The 18,747-nt window shown below is 43.7% G+C and overlaps 1 protein-coding gene across 4 annotated transcripts in view; it reads right to left on the minus strand.

Annotated features, from left to right (window-relative positions):
* Positions 1–18,747, minus strand: part of LOC148011263 (uncharacterized) — a 188,612-nt gene that overhangs the window by 152,361 nt on the left and 17,504 nt on the right. For all 4 annotated transcript variants that reach the window (XM_087670538.1, XM_087670540.1, XM_087670541.1 and 1 more), the window contains 3 exons: positions 9,488–9,577; positions 9,311–9,394; positions 9,080–9,136 (listed from right to left, as the gene is read on the minus strand). In XM_087670538.1, coding sequence (XP_087526664.1) covers positions 9,080–9,136; positions 9,311–9,394; positions 9,488–9,577 — 231 coding nt within the window. The remainder of the gene's footprint in view (positions 1–9,079; positions 9,137–9,310; positions 9,395–9,487; positions 9,578–18,747) is intronic.

Raw genomic sequence — 18,747 nt, forward strand, 5'->3', positions numbered from 1 at the left:
ATTTCCCATTTATTTCTACAATAGCACTTAGTTCTTTCCTGAATGTCTCCTGCAATGTTTCATACATATCTTTTTGCTTTGTATCCATGTCATTCATGACTTTTTGTTGCATGTTGCCACACACCCTCATGCACACTTTCAAGTTTGCATCCATTTTAGCATTCAATTCCTTTCCCCATGTTTCATGCATTGCATTCATGTCACTTGATACCTTGTCAATCATTGGCATACATATTGCTGCAATCTCAGCTCTTACAAGGGCATTCATGTCATCCAAACCATTTGTTGCAATCAGCCTTTGCATCTTTGTCCATCGCCTAGCACTTGTGGAAGTGGCATTTTCACGGGCTCTCCTATTTTGTTTATAGTAGAACTTTTCGTCCTTAGTGGAGGTCTTGTACTGCCCTTCTAATGCAATGCCTCCTGTGGTTAGCCCAATTGGTTGTGTGCCAAGTTCGGTCTCATGTCCACTGGTTTCTTTATCAGTAGTCTCTACCATCTCGCAGTCCAAGGCATCCACTCAGTGTGCTTGCATTTGTACCTTGCACAACCCCACATTGACCTTACACAGACTCCTCAACAACTGCCAATACCTCTGCAGCTTCCAAGACAGTATCTATCTCCTTGTGTAGGGACCTGACCCTGCAAGACAACGATTGTCCCCCTACGCACAAATGTGACCCTTTAGAGGCTCCTTTACATCAACATTCATGCCAGACTATCGTCCTTGTTGTCACACTACCATCTCTTGGAGAACGGACCTTTCTTGATACTCTTTAGCATTCGCATGTCAGCATTTGACCTTTTCTTGATACGCCCACTAGCATTTGCCCGTCACACAGCATTGATTATAGATATATATAGATATAGATATATATATAGATAGTACATGTGTTAGGGTGCATACACACTTGAACACCGTAAAAGGAACGGTGACTCTTTATTCCCAACAGTGTCGATGATCCTCGATAGGACACTAGGGCACTTTTTACACAGTTTGGGCACTTATCGTGTTTTACATCTTTCGGGTGTGAATGCACATTAACAACCCTAAAGTTTAAGGGTTGTGCTTTGTACTTCCACATTACACTCTTTGATTATTGCATTGGGAGTCATGTCTTCACTCTCACACTCTCTTCATTGTCAATTGTGTACTCTCAGCTGAGCTTGGATCTATCCCCTCTCTCACATTTGGTATCAAAGCTGAGTTCAACTCAATCTCCTCTCTCTCTATACCAGCAGCATTTGATTGCCTAGCTCCAGCTTCACCCTGGTCAGCTGTTGCCTCAGCTTGTAGGACAACCCCCAACTGCGTATGTAGCTGTCTACAGCTCCACCGCTGCCAGCAACTGGCAGCTGCCTCTGCTGGCACCCTTCCTCAAACGCCAACACCTGCAGTGCGTTCAACCATCTTATCTGCCAGTGCCGCCCCAACCCTCAGTCAGCCTGCGCCTCCTGTCATCAGCCAGCGCTACCAGTACCCTGGTCTTGACGCTACCACCAGCCTAGTCTGCCCGCCAGCTCAGCTATGTGCCGCCTGTCTCTGCTCCAGCTTTGCTCAGCCAGCATCAAAGGTAAAAGGAGAAATTTGATCATTTTTATTTAGATTTGAATTTCAGACAGGGGCTTTTGCCCGGCAGGCTACTTTTGCTCGTGCACGTGTTAGGACACATTTACTGCAAAAATTTCTTGAATTTCAGGCCAGGAATTTGGGGCTTTTTGGTTCAGTTCAGACATAGGCAAATGTAAATCAGGGTTAGTCTGAAATACACTGAAATTATGCATTTTGGACATAAAATTTTTGGAGCTTTTGCATTTTTTGTGCTGCTGAGCATTTTTTGTGCTGCTGAGCACTTTTTGTGCATTGAACAGCATATACATTGGACAGTTTTGACAGAGTGTGATCAGATTTGTTAATTACACCATGGTACTCGCTGTAATTTCTAGAAGTTCTCAGATTTCCAGCTTGGTCTAGCTTTAAGCCTGGCTCTTATGCTCTTTGAATAGTGGCATTTACCATGCCCAATCAAGGACAAGGTGATGTGTTCGCATGTGTATCCAAGGAGGATAGATTGGATGGCAACAACTATTCTCTATGGTTTTTCATGATGAAAAATGTATTGATTGCGAAGAATCTTTATGATTATACCGGTGGTGAAGAAGTTCGGTCTAGAATTGTGGCTCTTATAACACCTCCTCCAGGAGAATGTGGTCAACAGCCCGCTCAGCCCACTCTAGCTCAGCCACTTCCCCTAAGATCTACAACACAAAAGTCTTGGGACACACAAGATGCTCAAGCATTGTCACTGATTGCATTGGCAATTCAGTGGCCTATAATCCCACACATATAATCTATAGCTTCTTCACGAGAAGCATGGCTCACACTTGAGCAGATATTTGCTAGTAAAAATGAGACACGCATCTCTTTCTTGAAGAAAGAGCTTGAGAATGTGAAGATGGATGAAGGTGATTCCATGCAAGATCATCTTAACAAAATTCAGGACTTGTGTGAGTAGCTAATGAATGTAGAGGAGTATTATTCGGATGTACAATTGATCTCTACTACTCTAAATTCATACCCACCCTCTTATTTGACCTTTCATACGGCCCTAAATCTCACCATGAGAATTTCTCCACAACCACTTACTTTCCTTCAGTTGGTTAGTTTGCTCTTAGAAGAAGAGTAAACAAGAAAGAACAGTGGGGTGGATGTAATAGTCTCTGAGCAAGCTTTTATGGGGAGGCGCAGAAGGGCAAGGGTGGCTAGTCTAATAATGCTTCGCAGAGTTCTAGGAGTTCAAATACTTCACCAAGCAACAAGAAACAGGGGGACGCGAAAGCCAAGAAGGGCAAGTGCCACTATTGCAAGAAGCCACGTCATTACATCACGGAATGTAAGAAGCGCATAGCCAAAGAAAAGGAGGAGGAGTCAAGGATGTCTGTTTCAAATGCACCTTCTATTGCTACTGAGTCCACGTCATTTGTTGTAGACCATGACTACTGTTTCTACACTTGCAATTGTGACTCTTCTTGGGATGATAGAGCATTTGGCTCTATTGAGGATGCTAGCACTTGGTTCTTTGACATTGGTTATTCTAGGCACGTTACATCCCGCAAGGATTTGTTTTTCTTTGTTATTGCAAGTCCTATTAGCAAGTTTGTGCAATGTGCCAACAATGCATCTTATCCTATTAGAGGTATTGGGGAGATTATGTTGACAGCCATTGATGGCTTTACTCTTCGTTTACAAGATGCAATATTGTGCTAGGCATAAAAAAGAATTTTTTGTCCATTTCTTATTTGGCAAAGTGTGGTATGTAAGTCACATTTGATGATAACAAATGTAGGTAAAGGATAAAGAATTCATGACTTCGGTTTTGACTAGCACATTATGTCATGGACTCTATGAGTTAGATGCTTATTCAGTTGATCAATCTATCTATTTAGCATCTACTCTTAATCCTGCTATGTCATAGGCAAAGTTATGGCATGCTCGCATGGGGCATGTCAACTACGGCAGTTTGATACTTATACAATGTACACAAATACTAGATGGTTTACCTCTCTTGGACAAACCTCCTAAGGCTCGTGATTGTGCATTCGGATGTATATGGACCCATGCAGACAAAGTCCTTGGGTAGATGTTATTATTTCATCACCTTCATTGATGACTTTACTTGTTTTTATTGGGTCTACTCATTGGTGAAAAAGTCAAAGGTGTGTGATGCATTTTTTACTGAAAATCAATCTAGTTGTAGGATTAAGACTTTCCGTTCCGACCGAGGAGGGGAATACATGTCTTCCATGCTAAATAATCTTTTGAAGCAAAAAGGCATTGTCCATTAGTATACTACTGTATATACTCCACAGTAGAATTTGCAAAGAGGAAGAATTGGTCGCTCATGGAGATGGCCAGATGTATGCTGAAAGCAAAGAGTTTGCCACACGATTATTGGATGAAACTAGTTATGTGTGCTTGCCATGTTTTGAACAAGTGCCCTACCAAGGCAATAAAGAATATTACACCTTTTGAGGCTTGGAGTAGCCAAAAACTTTCAGTTGGCCATTTTTATACTTCTGGGTGTCTGGCATATGCTCATATTCCCAAGGTACTAAGAAAGAAGTTGGACAACTAGGCTTATTAGATGCATTTTTGTAGGGTACAACAGTGAGAGAAAATGATATAGATTATATGATCCAATTTCCAAGAAAGTATTTGTCAGTAGGGATATGGTTTTTAATGAAAAATCAGAATTATCCCTTGCTAGTTTTGATACATATCAGGCTGCCAATGACGTCTTTGAAGGGCTGTTTCCCATTTCTCTTGGTAATACAACTGGAGCTTCAACAAATGAGCATAACGTTCAACCAACTACTCCATTGAGCAATGCAGAAATTCAGTGTATGGCTGATCTATATATTCAGCAAGATGCTGAATTTGAGATTCAACAGGAGCATGTACACAATTAGGAAGCTAGGCAGATGCCTAGATGGTACTTGCAAACTATGAAAGATGGTCATTTGGATGCTCCTATTGCTGGTCATACTAGAAGGCAAGCTCGTCTACATGATCATGCTAATACAATGGAGTTTGTTATGGCAGTACATACACTTGATGATGAGAAGCCTGAATGTTTTGAGGATGCACAACAAAGTCTGCATTGGATGGCAACAATGCAAGCTGAATTTGATTCTATCATAAAGAATCAAACATGAGATTTAGTGGCATTGCCTATTGGGAAGAAAGTCATTGGTACAAAGTGGGTCTATAAGTTGAAAAGAAATGCAAATGGATCCATTGACAAGTATAAAGCTAGGTTTATGGCCAATGGCTACACATAAAAGAAAGGCATTGACTATGAGGAGACTTTTGCTCCTACATCCCGTATGACTACCATTCGGTCTATGGTTGTTTTAGCTGCCCATCATGGTTGGACTGTGCACCAGCTTGATATTGAGACTGCATTTTTACATGGGGAACTTCAAGAAGAAATGTATGTACAACAACCCATCCATTTTGCAGTTGAGGGATCCGAACACTTGATATGTAAATTGAAAAAGGCTTTGTACGGTTTGAAGCAATCTCCCCGAGCTTGGTATGCAAAAATTGATGCCTTTTTACTCAGCAAAGGGTTCATTAACAGCTCACCAGAGTCTACTCTTTACATATGTAAAGAGGATGGATCCTTGGTGGCCATATGTCATGTAGATGATCTTCTGCTCATAGGGATACATACTTATCAGATTTCAGCATTCAAACAAAGTTTGCAACAAACTTTTGAGATGTTAGACTTAGGGCCTCTGCACTACTATTTGGGAATTGAGTTCATTCATGATGCTAGAGACATTGGATTGTCATAGTCCAGATATATTGGTAGACTTCTTGAGAGGTTTGGCTTACAAGACTGCAAGCCAATTTGCACACCAATGGAGACTAGACTCAAGCTATCCTTGCATGATGACAGTGATTTGTTTGACATTCATATGTATGCTCCAACAGTTAGATGTCTCATTTATTTATGCAACACAAGGCTAGATATTTAGTTTGCAATTTCAGCCTTGAGCAAATATATACATAACCCACGCATGTCACATTGGCTAGCTGTGAAGCGTGTTTTTTGTTACTTGTAAAGAACTAGGACTCTTAGATTGCTTTATTCCAAGGGGGGACCACTGCAACTACATGCTTATAGTGATTCAAATTGGGCTGTTAATTTTGATTCACGTCACTCTATGAGTGGATATTGTTTCTTTCTTGGCTCATCCTGCATTTCTTGGCTTATCAAGAAACAATCCACCGTAGCCACATTGTCTTGTGAAGCTGAATACAAGGCAGCTTTCACTACCACAGTTGAATATGTATGGTCAGAGTGCCATTGTAGTGGTATGGAACCTGGTGTTTCATTCATGCACAAAACACATAGAGATCCACTATCAATTTGTCAGAGAGAGGCTACATGTAGAAGATATCAATCTTGTCCTACCACCAGTAATTTGATAGACATCTTCACCAAAGCTCTTCCTTGTGACAAATTTGAAGCATTCCGCAATACTTTAAATTTGATCTCCTTTGGTGGATGATACTTGTATGTTGATCACTCTTCACTCCAAGGGGGTTGTTGGGTTTGACTCACACCTACACTCACAAAGGAGTGTCGGTAATCCTCGGTAGGACGCTAGGGCACTTTGTATTCTCCTTATGAGAGGTTTTTTCCCCCAGTTTTATTCTCCTTTATTTTATGTGCTAATGTTTCACAATTTGGACACTTATCATGTTTTACACCTTTCGCGTGTAAACACACATTAACAACCCTAAGGTTTAAGAGTTGCACTTTGTACTTGCATATTACACTCTTTGATTATTGCATTGGGAGTCGTGTCTTCACTCTCACACTCTTCATTATCAACTGAGTACTCTCAACTGAGCTTTGATCTATCCCCTCTCTCTCTACGCTACCCTAGGATCTATGGAAAGCCAATGTGCATGTCTACAATTTCAAGAACCTCAAACGAAGCTATGTCTCTTTGATACCTTGGTCACACCGGCACTTCTGTATGGGGTCCGGATATGGGAGTCTAGCCTCCACCATACACGGCAAGCCATACAATATCAGCCATTGCTTGAAGGGGAGGAGAGATACGAAGGATGCGAGCAGATGGAACGCCCCCCGCTGATGATGATCTCCTGGCTAATAAGGAGTAAACCATCAATACCACACATGATCGTGAGGGCCGAATTGGGAGCACCACCTATAGTGACAAAGGCCCTATCCCAGACGATGACCTTCTTGCACATGCTTTGGAGCCTACCGCGACACAGATACTCCCGTCTCGCACTAGAATCATCCAAACAACTCGCATCGCAAGGGGATACTAAATGCTGGTACGCCCGTACTCAGGCCTCACTGCAGCTGCATGGGCTACACATGGACCACCTCCCGCCCCTACAATATAGTCTGGACTGCCCACACCTGAAGATTAGCCGGGAACCGCGTCATCAAGGCGGATATTATTCAGCTATACACAGCCAGAACATGGGTATTACCGGCCGAGGATCTGAGGAAGAAGATGGCCTTCTACCGAGAGCACCTCCTACGCCTCACACCGAACGGCTTCATTCTACGCTTAAGATACATGGATGTACACCTGTCCCATAGGGTCCGAAGTGCCATCGGGCAACTCCGTACATCATCACACCAACTACAAATCGAAACAGGCAGATATAGAGTGAACTCTCTCCCGCAGAGAACAGGACCTGCCAACTCTGCTAGCTAGAGCCAGAGACAAAAGAACATTACATATGTAGATGCGTGGTGTACTACGAGATCAGAAGCTGCTTCCACTATCTCTTCAAAGAGGGATTCGGACCACTCTCCCAAATACTAGACTTCCCCCACCAGAAACGCATCAGGCTCTTCCTCCTAGAGCTACGCCGACATAGGGACCACCTTCTACGGGTTCAAGACCAAACAGCCAGGAACACGCAGCAACACACCCTCCAAGAGTTCTACAGACCCTCGGCCACCCCCTCTACAACGAGGACTGCAGCAACCCACCAATGGCCCCATCCCGAGGAGTCACCTTGGATAGAGCTACAGAGAGAGGCAGAGCTCGCCGCCCACACCCAGCAGGCCTACACCCCCGCAGGAGACACCATCTACAGATACAGCAAATACTACAGCGCCACCAGGGAAACATACCCCGCCGCTTCAACCTCTCCATGCTAGACACGCCCATGCGGGACATCTTAAGATGACCCGCTCCATGAGCAATTCCACACTGCACTTGAAGTGCATCCAGATTGTATCGAGTCTATATACCATTTTGTACCTACTCACCTAGTTCACCATAACACCAGATAGTAGCTTTATTGGGACTTGGAAAACTTCCCAAACATTTTGTATGTAACCTCGTGGTCTCATAGGCCAACTTGGCCTTTTGTAGGCATTAATATAACTTTCTTTTTTCTTTCTTCTCACATCCAGGACATGTCTACCCCTGCCTAGTATTTGCCTCATTGCTACATGACATAGGTCCATCTCCCCTGTCTTCAGGCCAATTGTTCGAATGTTCTAAAGGAAAATCTGCTGGCATATTTTGTGTTAACATTCATCTGTTTGTACAACCTCTGCACACATAGGACATGTGCTGCGAGCTCTCTCGCCTTGTAAGCCAGTATGTCACAGCAACCACTCTCAATCAAAATCCTAAATAGACAAGCAAGGAGTGCTTAGGGAGCTAAGAAATTTCAGAGGTGATTACCAGCATCACTACATGGCATCTGTTGGTGTAGTTAGGTAACAGGAGCAAAGGTGCCTTAGATATAAAATTTGTGCCCATAAATATGAGTGCTGCCATCGCCTCCAGAACACAAATGGGGAATGTTCTATGAGCTAAATACGAACATGATATCAAGTGCAAAGGCTGGATACAATAAGTCATTGTCTTGCCTCCTGCTTGCAGAATGCAAGTAGACATGTGAATACAGCATAAAGAAACAGCAACAAAATCAAGGCATCACTGGTTGCAAGGCACTGTCAGACAGTTTATGCATGGATAATGCACATGTAATCATTGTAGCCATTAAATTTCCGCACGGATAATGCACATGTAATCATTGTAGACATAAAATTTCCTATAGGCCTTTAAACAAAGTCTAACAATCGGCATGCCAACCTGAACCTATATCATCTGAGCTACACATGCCCTTGTAGAATCCAAGCATGCATCCCAACCAATGTTTCAAGTGGTCTACCCCTCAACAGAGAGTCTGGCTTTGGACTGATTTAGCTAAACATGTTTATGCATCCTGTGAGCAGTCCACATTGACTTGCTTGCCTACCAGCAGGCAAACAACAAGCAGCAACAGTTGCATAATATATATTAACATTGGACAGGCAGTGGAACAAAGAAAATAATGCACTGAGCATGGATTACACCATTCTGAAGCTGAAAAATGGATACGAGTTCTTTTTGAGAATGTCATCTCATATTCTTGGAGGTTCCATACTGATTCCGTGAAATAGATTTCATTTTTGAGATATTACCTATGAAGGAGCTAACAACAAACCCCACATACCTTACAATACGGAGTAATTGCAACAGGTGAATGAATCTGGATCCCCTGCCAGGTCCACTAGAGCAAGAGGAAATCCATAAGCAATTTACAATCAGCAATACAAGGTAATAAAACAAGAGATATATGTGCTTTCTATTTTGGGCATTCAACCTTGATCTCCAACTACTACACATGATAACAACAAAACAGTTGACCACAAAAGATAGTGCCAACAATAGAAAGTGGACATACTTGAATAGAAACGCCAATGGCACAAAGCTAAGAAGCTCGACAATGCCTCTTAATGAAAAGACATAATAGAGTGTTGCTGGCTCACTGCAGCCATACAAAGTTCAGCAAATAAAAAGCTGCAATAGAATGCTCCTAATAAGAACAGTGGTTGAAAGAAGTGCAAGTAATACTTCTTACCAAAAAATCCTTAAGACATAGTCCATGAAAAATACCAAGCTAATAAAATCTTGAATGCGCTTTATGTATAGACCAGCTCCCATTGCATATCTGCGAAAACCAAATCTATGCATTGCTTCAAAGACACATGTTTTATCATCTTTCATCGAGCAATTGACACTTCTTACAAAAATACAGAGACTGCAGTATACCAGTAAAGTGTGACTCAAAAAAATAAAATGAAAAGGATATATAAAATTTAGATCCTCTTATTAAGGATCTCCAAATTGTGAGCTTGGCAACCTGACTACAATCTCAAATCTGTACAATGAGTTACTGATACCTAAAATGGGCATGCCCATGTCAGTAAGAGAAGGCCCAGATCCAATGCTTTTGATAGGGGAGCATACCAAATTTCTTTTCAGCAGTGGCACAAGGAGAATAGCACTGGTCATTGGCCTACAATCCATCCAAGAGATTAACTAGAAGAGAATGTTGCCTATAACACCTCAGGCTGGTATCTTCTGAATATATTGATCAATATAGACAAGATATCATCTTATTGATGGTATTTCCACTCATCTATGACTGAGATGTGCCAAATTTGCAATCCTTATTCTCAATGAATGTGATAGGAGCATCAGAGACTTGATGGAACAAACGTTGAAATATCAACAATGGCAGAAAGAGCACTGAGATTTGCTGAAAAGAGCTGATGCTCGACTGTAGAATAGCGAATCTGAGAGAGTACAATCTGAGACTAAGTCTGATTCTCACTAAAATTGCTGACCAGCTATAAATAGTGAAACTAATTAGATCTGGTCAGCCAAAGAAAAATAATACAAGTTGGACAGAACAAAATGCTATCTGGAATACAAACATAAATTGGGATATTTCTGGGAAAACATTAAATTTTCTACCTCATCAGAGTTATGGCAGACTCTCCTTGCTCAGACTACCGATCATCCTTGACTGCAATGTTCCTAGAAAACTGCTGGAATGTTGAATGTGGAAGCATCTCCTCTTGGACCAAGAACTGATGAAGATTGCTGATCTGATCTACTAGCTACTGAGTCACAGAAGCATCTATTACAATATTTGGTACTGAGACTGGAAGCTGGAACTCCATCTACCTAATAAGGTTCTGTGGAAGTGTCTTGTACTAATTAGCCATCGGTCATCATTTGGTACTCCTAAATTCATTGCAAAATTGTCGCACAGAGACCAATACAATAGGTCTGAATCTCCGAGAAACTCTTGAAGTCTGAGCTCTGACAACTGAAAGCTAGAGCTTCCTTACTGAGCTGACAGTTAGATGATGGCAGTTGCGTGAATTGAGTCATGCTGGAAATACTCCCCCAAAGCAGGAAACCTCAGTGGATGATTGACTTTACAAATGGCTGCTAATCAAAAAACAGACAAGGTCAAGTCTAGTGAAAATGGTACTGACTGAGACAGTGAGATAGCTTGCTTTATGTGTCTGAATTCAACAGTAATCCACCTCAAACTGGAGCAAATTGGGAACTGGCTCAAACTCAACAGACTATGAACTGAAGAAGAAATGGCCAAACCTACAGAAGTAGATTCATCATTGCCCGTCGATTTGGGAAAAAAAGCTGTATCACCAGAATGACAAATGGGCTTGATGATTTCATTAAATTAAAATGAACTCTTATTCTGGTTCCCCTAGCTTTTGGCATAGTGACCATTCCACTAGCAGTGAAATATTTGACACCAGAGCATGCAGTGGACAAGTGCACAGGCTATGTACTACAAGGTCATGGCAAAAGGAGCAAGATGCAATGTGAAACTGCTCATTAAATTGAAAGTTTACACACTAGAATTTAGTTACATTAAAAGATTCACCAAGGAAGCGACTAAATTAGCTCTTACTCAAGTACAAGATTTGATTTAGGAGTAGTTGGTTACTCATTCAGAAATTTGATCTCAACTATTGCGGCTCTTTCTCTTTCAGTTTTGGAGCAACCTAAGTTTGGAGAGCTATAGCAGCAAACAATAAAAAATACATACTGGCTCATTTTCATTGTGAACAACAAGAGGAGTGTGTTTTGCAGCCATCACGAGGTTTGCAACTTTGATAAGGATGGTTACCCCTTTTGGTCAAGTTGGTTTTGTTTTTCATTCGTGGCTTCCATTTGATGAGTTAGAACAAATCAAAATTAGAGTTTTCTGTTTACAGTAGATCAATGGCTAGGGTTTGCAATCAGTAATTTTGGGTATGGAGTTGCTTGCTGAAGTCATTCCAACCAAAACCCCAAGTTTTCTCCTTGTTTTGGGTCATAAATTATTGAAAACTGAAGGGAAACATTAGGAAAAATGTATTCAGACATGCAGGTTTGATTTTCCAGCCACTAAAAGCTAATAAATTCAATAGCCAATCTCAAGGCAAATGCATGTCAAAGATTAAGATTTATGGATGGCACATTTACAAGTCTAAATTACTTCAATTTGATAGTGAATTAAAAGTGCATTGGTTACAAAAAAGCTCTAAAATTTGTTGGACAATCAGGGCTTAGCCCTCATTCAATGAATTGGATCAGTTTGGGACTATGATTGGTCTGAATTATGTTCTCAGTTTCTCTCACAAACCTTGAACAATGAGCTTTGAATTTGTCTCGATTAGACACTCAAACTAGTGTGCCTTCAAGCATGTAGAGCTGCAATCACTCCAACGTTAACCAACATGACGTTGAAAAATGCATCCATGGTCTTTCATTGTTGGCACATTGCATAAGGCTCATCTTCAGTATTAAAGTATTGTTGTTGTAAAGGCTCATCTAAATATTAAAGAAATATCATAAGGGGCATTCACCTTGAAGTCCAATCTGGTGTCATCTAGTGTACTAGAGAACTCTACCTCTCATGTTCTTTGTGCCATTTATTTTCTTTACTAAATTGAAGTGTATGTGCTATAAGTTAATGTTCACTGCCCTATAGATCAGATCTACAGGCTAGTTTCAGCTTGGCTGTAGCATTTTTCTTTCATTAAAGTTGCAACTGGTGATGTTGTGTCGGTGACTGTATTTGTTGCTTATGCTGCAACATTTAACCTTGGTTCATGTTTAAAACCTATGTCTATACGACTACCACTGGCTGAAGGTGAAGGCTTTGATTTAGCATTGACCTACACTAACATTTGTGTGACTAAAATTTTGGTTGCGGGTTGTTGATAGTGTTTCATGTCGTGCATATCTAACGTATGATGTCTTTGAGTTTGTACACTTTCAATATCCTATCCCAATTGACGCTTGATATCAAAATTGATGAAGAGCTAATTAGCAACATGTTGCAAATTGGTTTGCTGACATGATTGCAGCTACCAGGCGATGTCTCATGTTTCTCTTGCTGGCATCATGGGTAGTCATTTTCATCGCTACTCATTGGCATAACCTTGTCATTATTGGCCATCCATGTGGAGTTTATTTAAAAGTGGTTCATGCAATGTGTTTGTGTGTGCTTTGTTTTGACCTCGTGTTTCTCACATATTTTGAAAACTTTATGAGTGATCACACTCCCTTTGCCACTCTTTCCTACTAAGGTAGCATGCAAGTTATTTTCCTTTCCCATTTGATTTCATTATGATCTATATGTTGGATCTATTGGATTGGGCCAAAGCTCACCCCCACATGTACACACTCACACTCACATCAAGGAAGTCAGAACCTGCTAAAGCCAGCTCCTACAAGCACCATAAATGCTATCGCCTACTCCAAAATGGGTGGTTGCTGCTGTTGCCGGCCTCTAGAGAGTTTCCAACAGCAGAAAACCAGACCACCAGCCTCTTTTTTTTTCATGAAGATAATTGAATTAGATGGTGAATATTTACATCAGACCATCAGGTCAACATTCTCTTTGTATCTCTTTCTATTACATCAGACCATCAGGTCAGCATACTCTGTCTCTCTCACTCTTTGTGTAACAAATATTTACATGAGGCCTGCAGGTTCTCAGAACAACCTATTACATGAACAGTACTAACAAATCACACAAAAGGAACAGCTGGAGTAAAGCAAATAATCACCAGCCAGGGAGCAGCAATATCCGGAAGAACCAAGTCCGCTGACCACCAACCTCTTCTCTCTTTTTTTTGTGAATATAATTGAATTAAGTAGTAAATATTTACATCAGACCATCAGGTCAGCATTCTCTCTATATCTCTTACTTTCTGTTACACCAGACCATCAGGTCATCAAAGAAACTCTCTCTCTTTTTTTCGTAAAAAGAAACTCTCACTCTCTCTCTCTCTCTCTCTGTACATTCTGTGGCATCAAACCATCAAGGTCCTCAAAGAAAGTGACGAAAGACTATTAGGACTATATCACAAAGAGAAAATCACACTGGTGGTGTAGAGCAAACAATGGCCAGCTAGTGGGAACCAATGTCAGCAAGGACCAGGTCAGCTGATATCATAGAAGAAATCTGCCATAGCACTAAACCTCGAATACGGCCACATGACCATGCATGCCCAAGACTGAATCAAAAATAAAGGCATTCCGAGTACGCCAAATATGCCACGAGGCAGTCCATCTAAGGAACTCTAACAAGCAGGAATAATCAGAATGCAAAGAAGGCACGGATGGCAGCTTTCCCATAATCCATGACCGGGCCATCTATCCAGTTGGAAGACCACCAATCAGCAGTCTCCAAAAGAAGGCACGGATGGCAGCTTTCCCATAATCCATGACCAGGCTGTTATCCGGAGCCGAGTCGCCAAGAGCCACACACGAGAAATAAAACACCAAATCTGTCGCACAACTGGACAAGAGGCAAAAAGATGAAGCAAAGTTTCATCACATGTAGTGCAAAATACACAACAACCAGCAGAGATCTTTCGAGCACGCAGCATCTCTCCAGTTGGAAGACCACCAATCAGCAGTCTCCACAAGAAGACTTTTCCCTGCTAGGGAACCTTAGACTTCCACAGCTGAAGGAATCTTTCCTGCCACTTCTTTTTGTCGTCCCGAATATGCCATAATTTATTCACCTTTATAATGACCTATCTCTTGGCCTCCACCATCTGATAGTACATCTGGTTAGCAGACCTCTTCTCGAAATCATCCGGAATCACAAACTTCCAGTCACGCCATGGATACAATGGTTGTAGCATTGGTAAAGGAGAAAACCTTTAAAGATTGACCTATATGGATGGCCAGATATCACAATATCCACGGGGTACCTGTAAATGTTGACGAATACGCTGAAAAGAGTAAAGATGAGGCTGCCCAGGAATAGCACCATCAAAAACAGTCTGCAACCCCAAACGAGCCATCCGATTAAACTTGAGTCTATGCAAATCTTTGTCCGGTCAATCCAACAACCTGGAGAAGGCTAAGACCTCTCCTTGCAGTGAATTCGCCTCCTTGCGAATCTCAGGAGGGCGCCAAACTAAAAAACGTAAGAGCTCCTGCCAGGATGCAATCAAATGAGAAAGGAGAAAAAACTGGGTGGTCTTAATTGGCCTCGAGGAGTTGAGCACATGCCACCAGGAGGCATGAATAACCGTACTACCATGAGAAAAGCCAGTCTTTTCAATGAAAAATTCTGCAATGTCCGACCAAGGATGACTCTGTACACATAACGCCTGCAAAAGGGCCAACCTCAAGGCTTTCATATGCAAATAAACATCCAATAAGGCTGCTCCCCCCATTCGTTTAAGCGTAGTCACATGCTGCCACAAAATCCAAACCTCACCCAATCGATTCCCTTTCTTTTTCCACAACATAAACCTAACAAGCTAAACAAGTTCCAAAAGGGACTTCTTTAGTCCAAGGAAGCAGAAGTGATAATTGAGACCAATAGAAACTTGAAAGAGGCCAAGAGGGAGCTATGGTGGCTGCGAGCAAGAGTTGTAACCTCAGTGGCTTCTTGGCAACCGCAGTGACCGACCATAGCCACTCTCCAGGGTCCCACTCCAGCTCATCAAGTGGCTTGCTCTCCCATATCCAGAGACGCCACTCCCAGAACTCCTCCCAAAACGCATAAGGGTCCAGACACCAGGTCTTCCCCTGAAGACTAACTACACGAATCCTCCTCCAAGAACAATGATCTCCTCATCCTGCTCCCCTCTGTCAAGGACCAAACACCCCCCCTCCTACACGGTGAAGAAAATCCCATAGGGGGCGCCACCTACTCTGCCTATCACCTGTAGCGGGATACTTGTCGGTGAAAATCTAGAGGCCCATACCTCGCCACGCTCTACTGGCTCTCGGATCGCTACATCAATCTCCTTTCTCCTCAAATCCGCTCCTCTCTAACACCCTGATGCCTGCTGCAATACCTCTTGGTCCACCATCTTGTACGCCTCCCGCTATGTCTTGATAGTGCGAGCGGGGCCGGTCTCCCAGCCAGCCCACTGGATATGGGGGACACTCGCCAATCAGTATCCCGTCCCTATCTCTAACCCGGGGGTTCCAAACCACCAGTTGGCGGTCTATCTCCTCCTAGCATCCTGGAGGGCTTTGAATTAGGGCCTTACGGAGGCCCTGCCACACACAAAGTAGGTTGCAGAGAAAGGAGGATCTATGGGGCGCGATCTGAGCCGCTATGAAGATCCATCTCAAGGATGGCCTCCAATCACCACCAAGCCTCGACCTGCACTCGACCCTCCTACAGTAGGACCTTCCAGGTTTGCCCTCCTCGCGTGAGCCCACGGACTAGTAACTTGCCCAATAGGGCCAAGCTCTAGAACTTTGGGTCTATGATCCCAATGCCCTTCCTCAAACTGATGTTGGATGACGGTCGCCCATGCCACCTTGGCCCTAGAATCCCTGGAACCATCTGAACCGGCCTAGAGAAAATTCTGCACTAGGCGACAAAGTTGAGCTACACAAGACCGGGAAAAACACCAGCACAAGGCGATATACCATGCCATCGCTAGGAGGACCTAGTTGACCACCACGGCTCGGCCTGCTAAGGAAGGGCCGGCAGTACTCCAATAGGTCAGCTTCCGCCTGATAGAGTGGATTACGGGAAGGAACTACTAGGCCGGAGTAATGTCGAGTCCCACCTGAAACCCCAGGTATCAAATGGTCTACCCTTTGCACACCCATCTGAATCCCAAGTGGGCGCCCCACTCCGTGCTAGAGTCCGGGTCCGTAAGAAAACCAACTGACTTTTGCCACTTGATTTTCACTCCCGTTGCAGTGCAAAACACCTCCAAAGCTAGTCTCACTCTCTTCAGCATCAGCTCATCGTCCTCTATATATAGTGCGGTATCATCTACATACTCTAAATCTAGCAGCTCCGTCTCCTCCCTCACTGAAAGTCGAAGGCCACGTAGCCCACTCACACGTGACCGGAGGAAGTAGAACATCGCCTCTGCAAAGAGTAGAAACAAATACAAGGCCAAAGGACAACCCTGTCGGACCAATCTCTCCAGCCGAAACTCCTCCCCCCTCCTACCACCTATGAGAACCCTGCTAGTAGCCGATCTGTAAAGTGCAAAGACCCTACGGATCCATGCCTGGGGAAAGCCCAACCTCACCATGGTGCCCTCTAAGAAGTCCTAGTCAACCCTGTCGTAGGCTTTCTCGAAGTCCAGGAGAAGTACAACCAACCCCTGACCACTGTGTTGGGGCCACTCAGTCACCTCGAAGAAGGTAAAGACATTGTCTAGGATGCTCCTTTCTTGGACAAAAACTGCCTGTGTGTCATGAATGATGTCTGGAAGCACAGGGCGGAGTCGCCTATTGATCATCTTAGCCAGTGCCTTACAGGCTACTGACAACAGGGTGATCGATCTCCACTAGGATAGCTCCAATCAGTCTCCCCCTTTGAGGAGGAGACTCATAAGACCTGCCGATAGACTCCCTGGCATCCGTCCTAAGCTGAAAATCTCCTGAAATGCCAGCAATAGGAGGTCCTTCACCACCTCCCAGTAGGTAGCGAAGAAGGCCTTAGAAAGACTATCCTCTCCCAGGCATTTCTGCCCGTCCTGTGCATGGAAAGCCTCCTCTAATTCCTTCTCTGTGAAGGGGTCGAGGAAGCAACCCATCTCCTTTGAGACAAGGGATGGGATGTGGTCCCAAACCTGCTGTTTACAACCTTGTCCTTTGATAGAGACTGCCTCTTGTTGTAAAAGGTGTCTGTAGTAGTCTGTGGCAAATCTCCATCACCTCATCTGGGCTAGAGCGAATTCTCCCACATGATCCACGAGGCTGCGAATCTGATCTCCTGAAGTGCGAGCCTAATGCACATGGAAAAACTCCCTGCACATCGTGTCCCCCTTCCGTGCCCAAAAAGTTACTAAGGTACGAAAGGAAAACTCCGAGCCCCTGTCCTCGAGGCCGACAAGGGCTGCCCGTGCGCACACCTCCTATGCATGGAGTGGGGTCCCCTGGAGCCTCCTGGAGAAGTCTCTCTGTGGCTGCTAGGTCTCGTCGGAGTGCTCTCTCCTCCTCCCAGCTCTGCTGCCTAGCCTGTAGGGCTGCCTCCTGGCAGATCTTGCTCAACTCGGCTAGGACCTCTGCAAGCTTCTCTGCGATCCTGTCCCTCCTGTCCCACTCCCTAATCCAGAGCTGCTCAATCTACGTCTTCATCTCCTCCTTCCTATAGATCAAGTCACGGATTCGACAAGATCGTGTGTCCAGGGCTAAAGTTGGCAAGGCAGGTGCGCCACTGAGCCGTAGGCGAGGGCAACGGGCAGGGCGAGTGCGACAAGCGGTAGGTGGGGACACAGGCAGGGAGCGATGGACAGGACAGGTGCCACTGGGCAACGGGCCGCAAACAAGGGAGGCAGCTGGCAATGGCGACAAGGAGGAAACAGGTGGGGCGGGCACGATGGATTAGGCGGGGGTGGTGCGACGGATCAATCGGGGGCAAGGATAGCTTACGCGACGTGATGGGCAAGAATTTTTCTACTCAACTTACAATCTGGAGCCAAAGCAAGTGAACATGGACAAGGTTGATATAGAGAAGATCAAGGATATTCCCAACATTCTAGAGAAGGACATAGACATCTACAATATGCTTCATAAGGAGATGGCCGCACTTGCAAATCGGACACGATCTTACCACTTCCTGTCATCTAGAGCAAGGGAAGCTTGAGTTCAATGAGAAGCTACTTCTACTTCTATATTAGGCTCACAAATGTCCTTTGCAATTCCATTGGTTTCTCAAATTGATGATGCCTCCTCTTCCTTGAACCTCTATTGATATTAACGCAAGTACTACTAAAAATATCCTGGATGAGGATGAGACAAAGGAGATGATACCATTAGATAATACAAAGTGATATTGTCTTTAGATGAGAGTAGATATTG

Source organism: Lygodium microphyllum, chromosome 28 (assembly GCF_053477565.2).
Source record: "Lygodium microphyllum isolate KBCC chromosome 28, Lygodium_microphyllum_v1.1.10, whole genome shotgun sequence".
Lineage (NCBI taxonomy): Eukaryota > Viridiplantae > Streptophyta > Polypodiopsida > Schizaeales > Lygodiaceae > Lygodium > Lygodium microphyllum.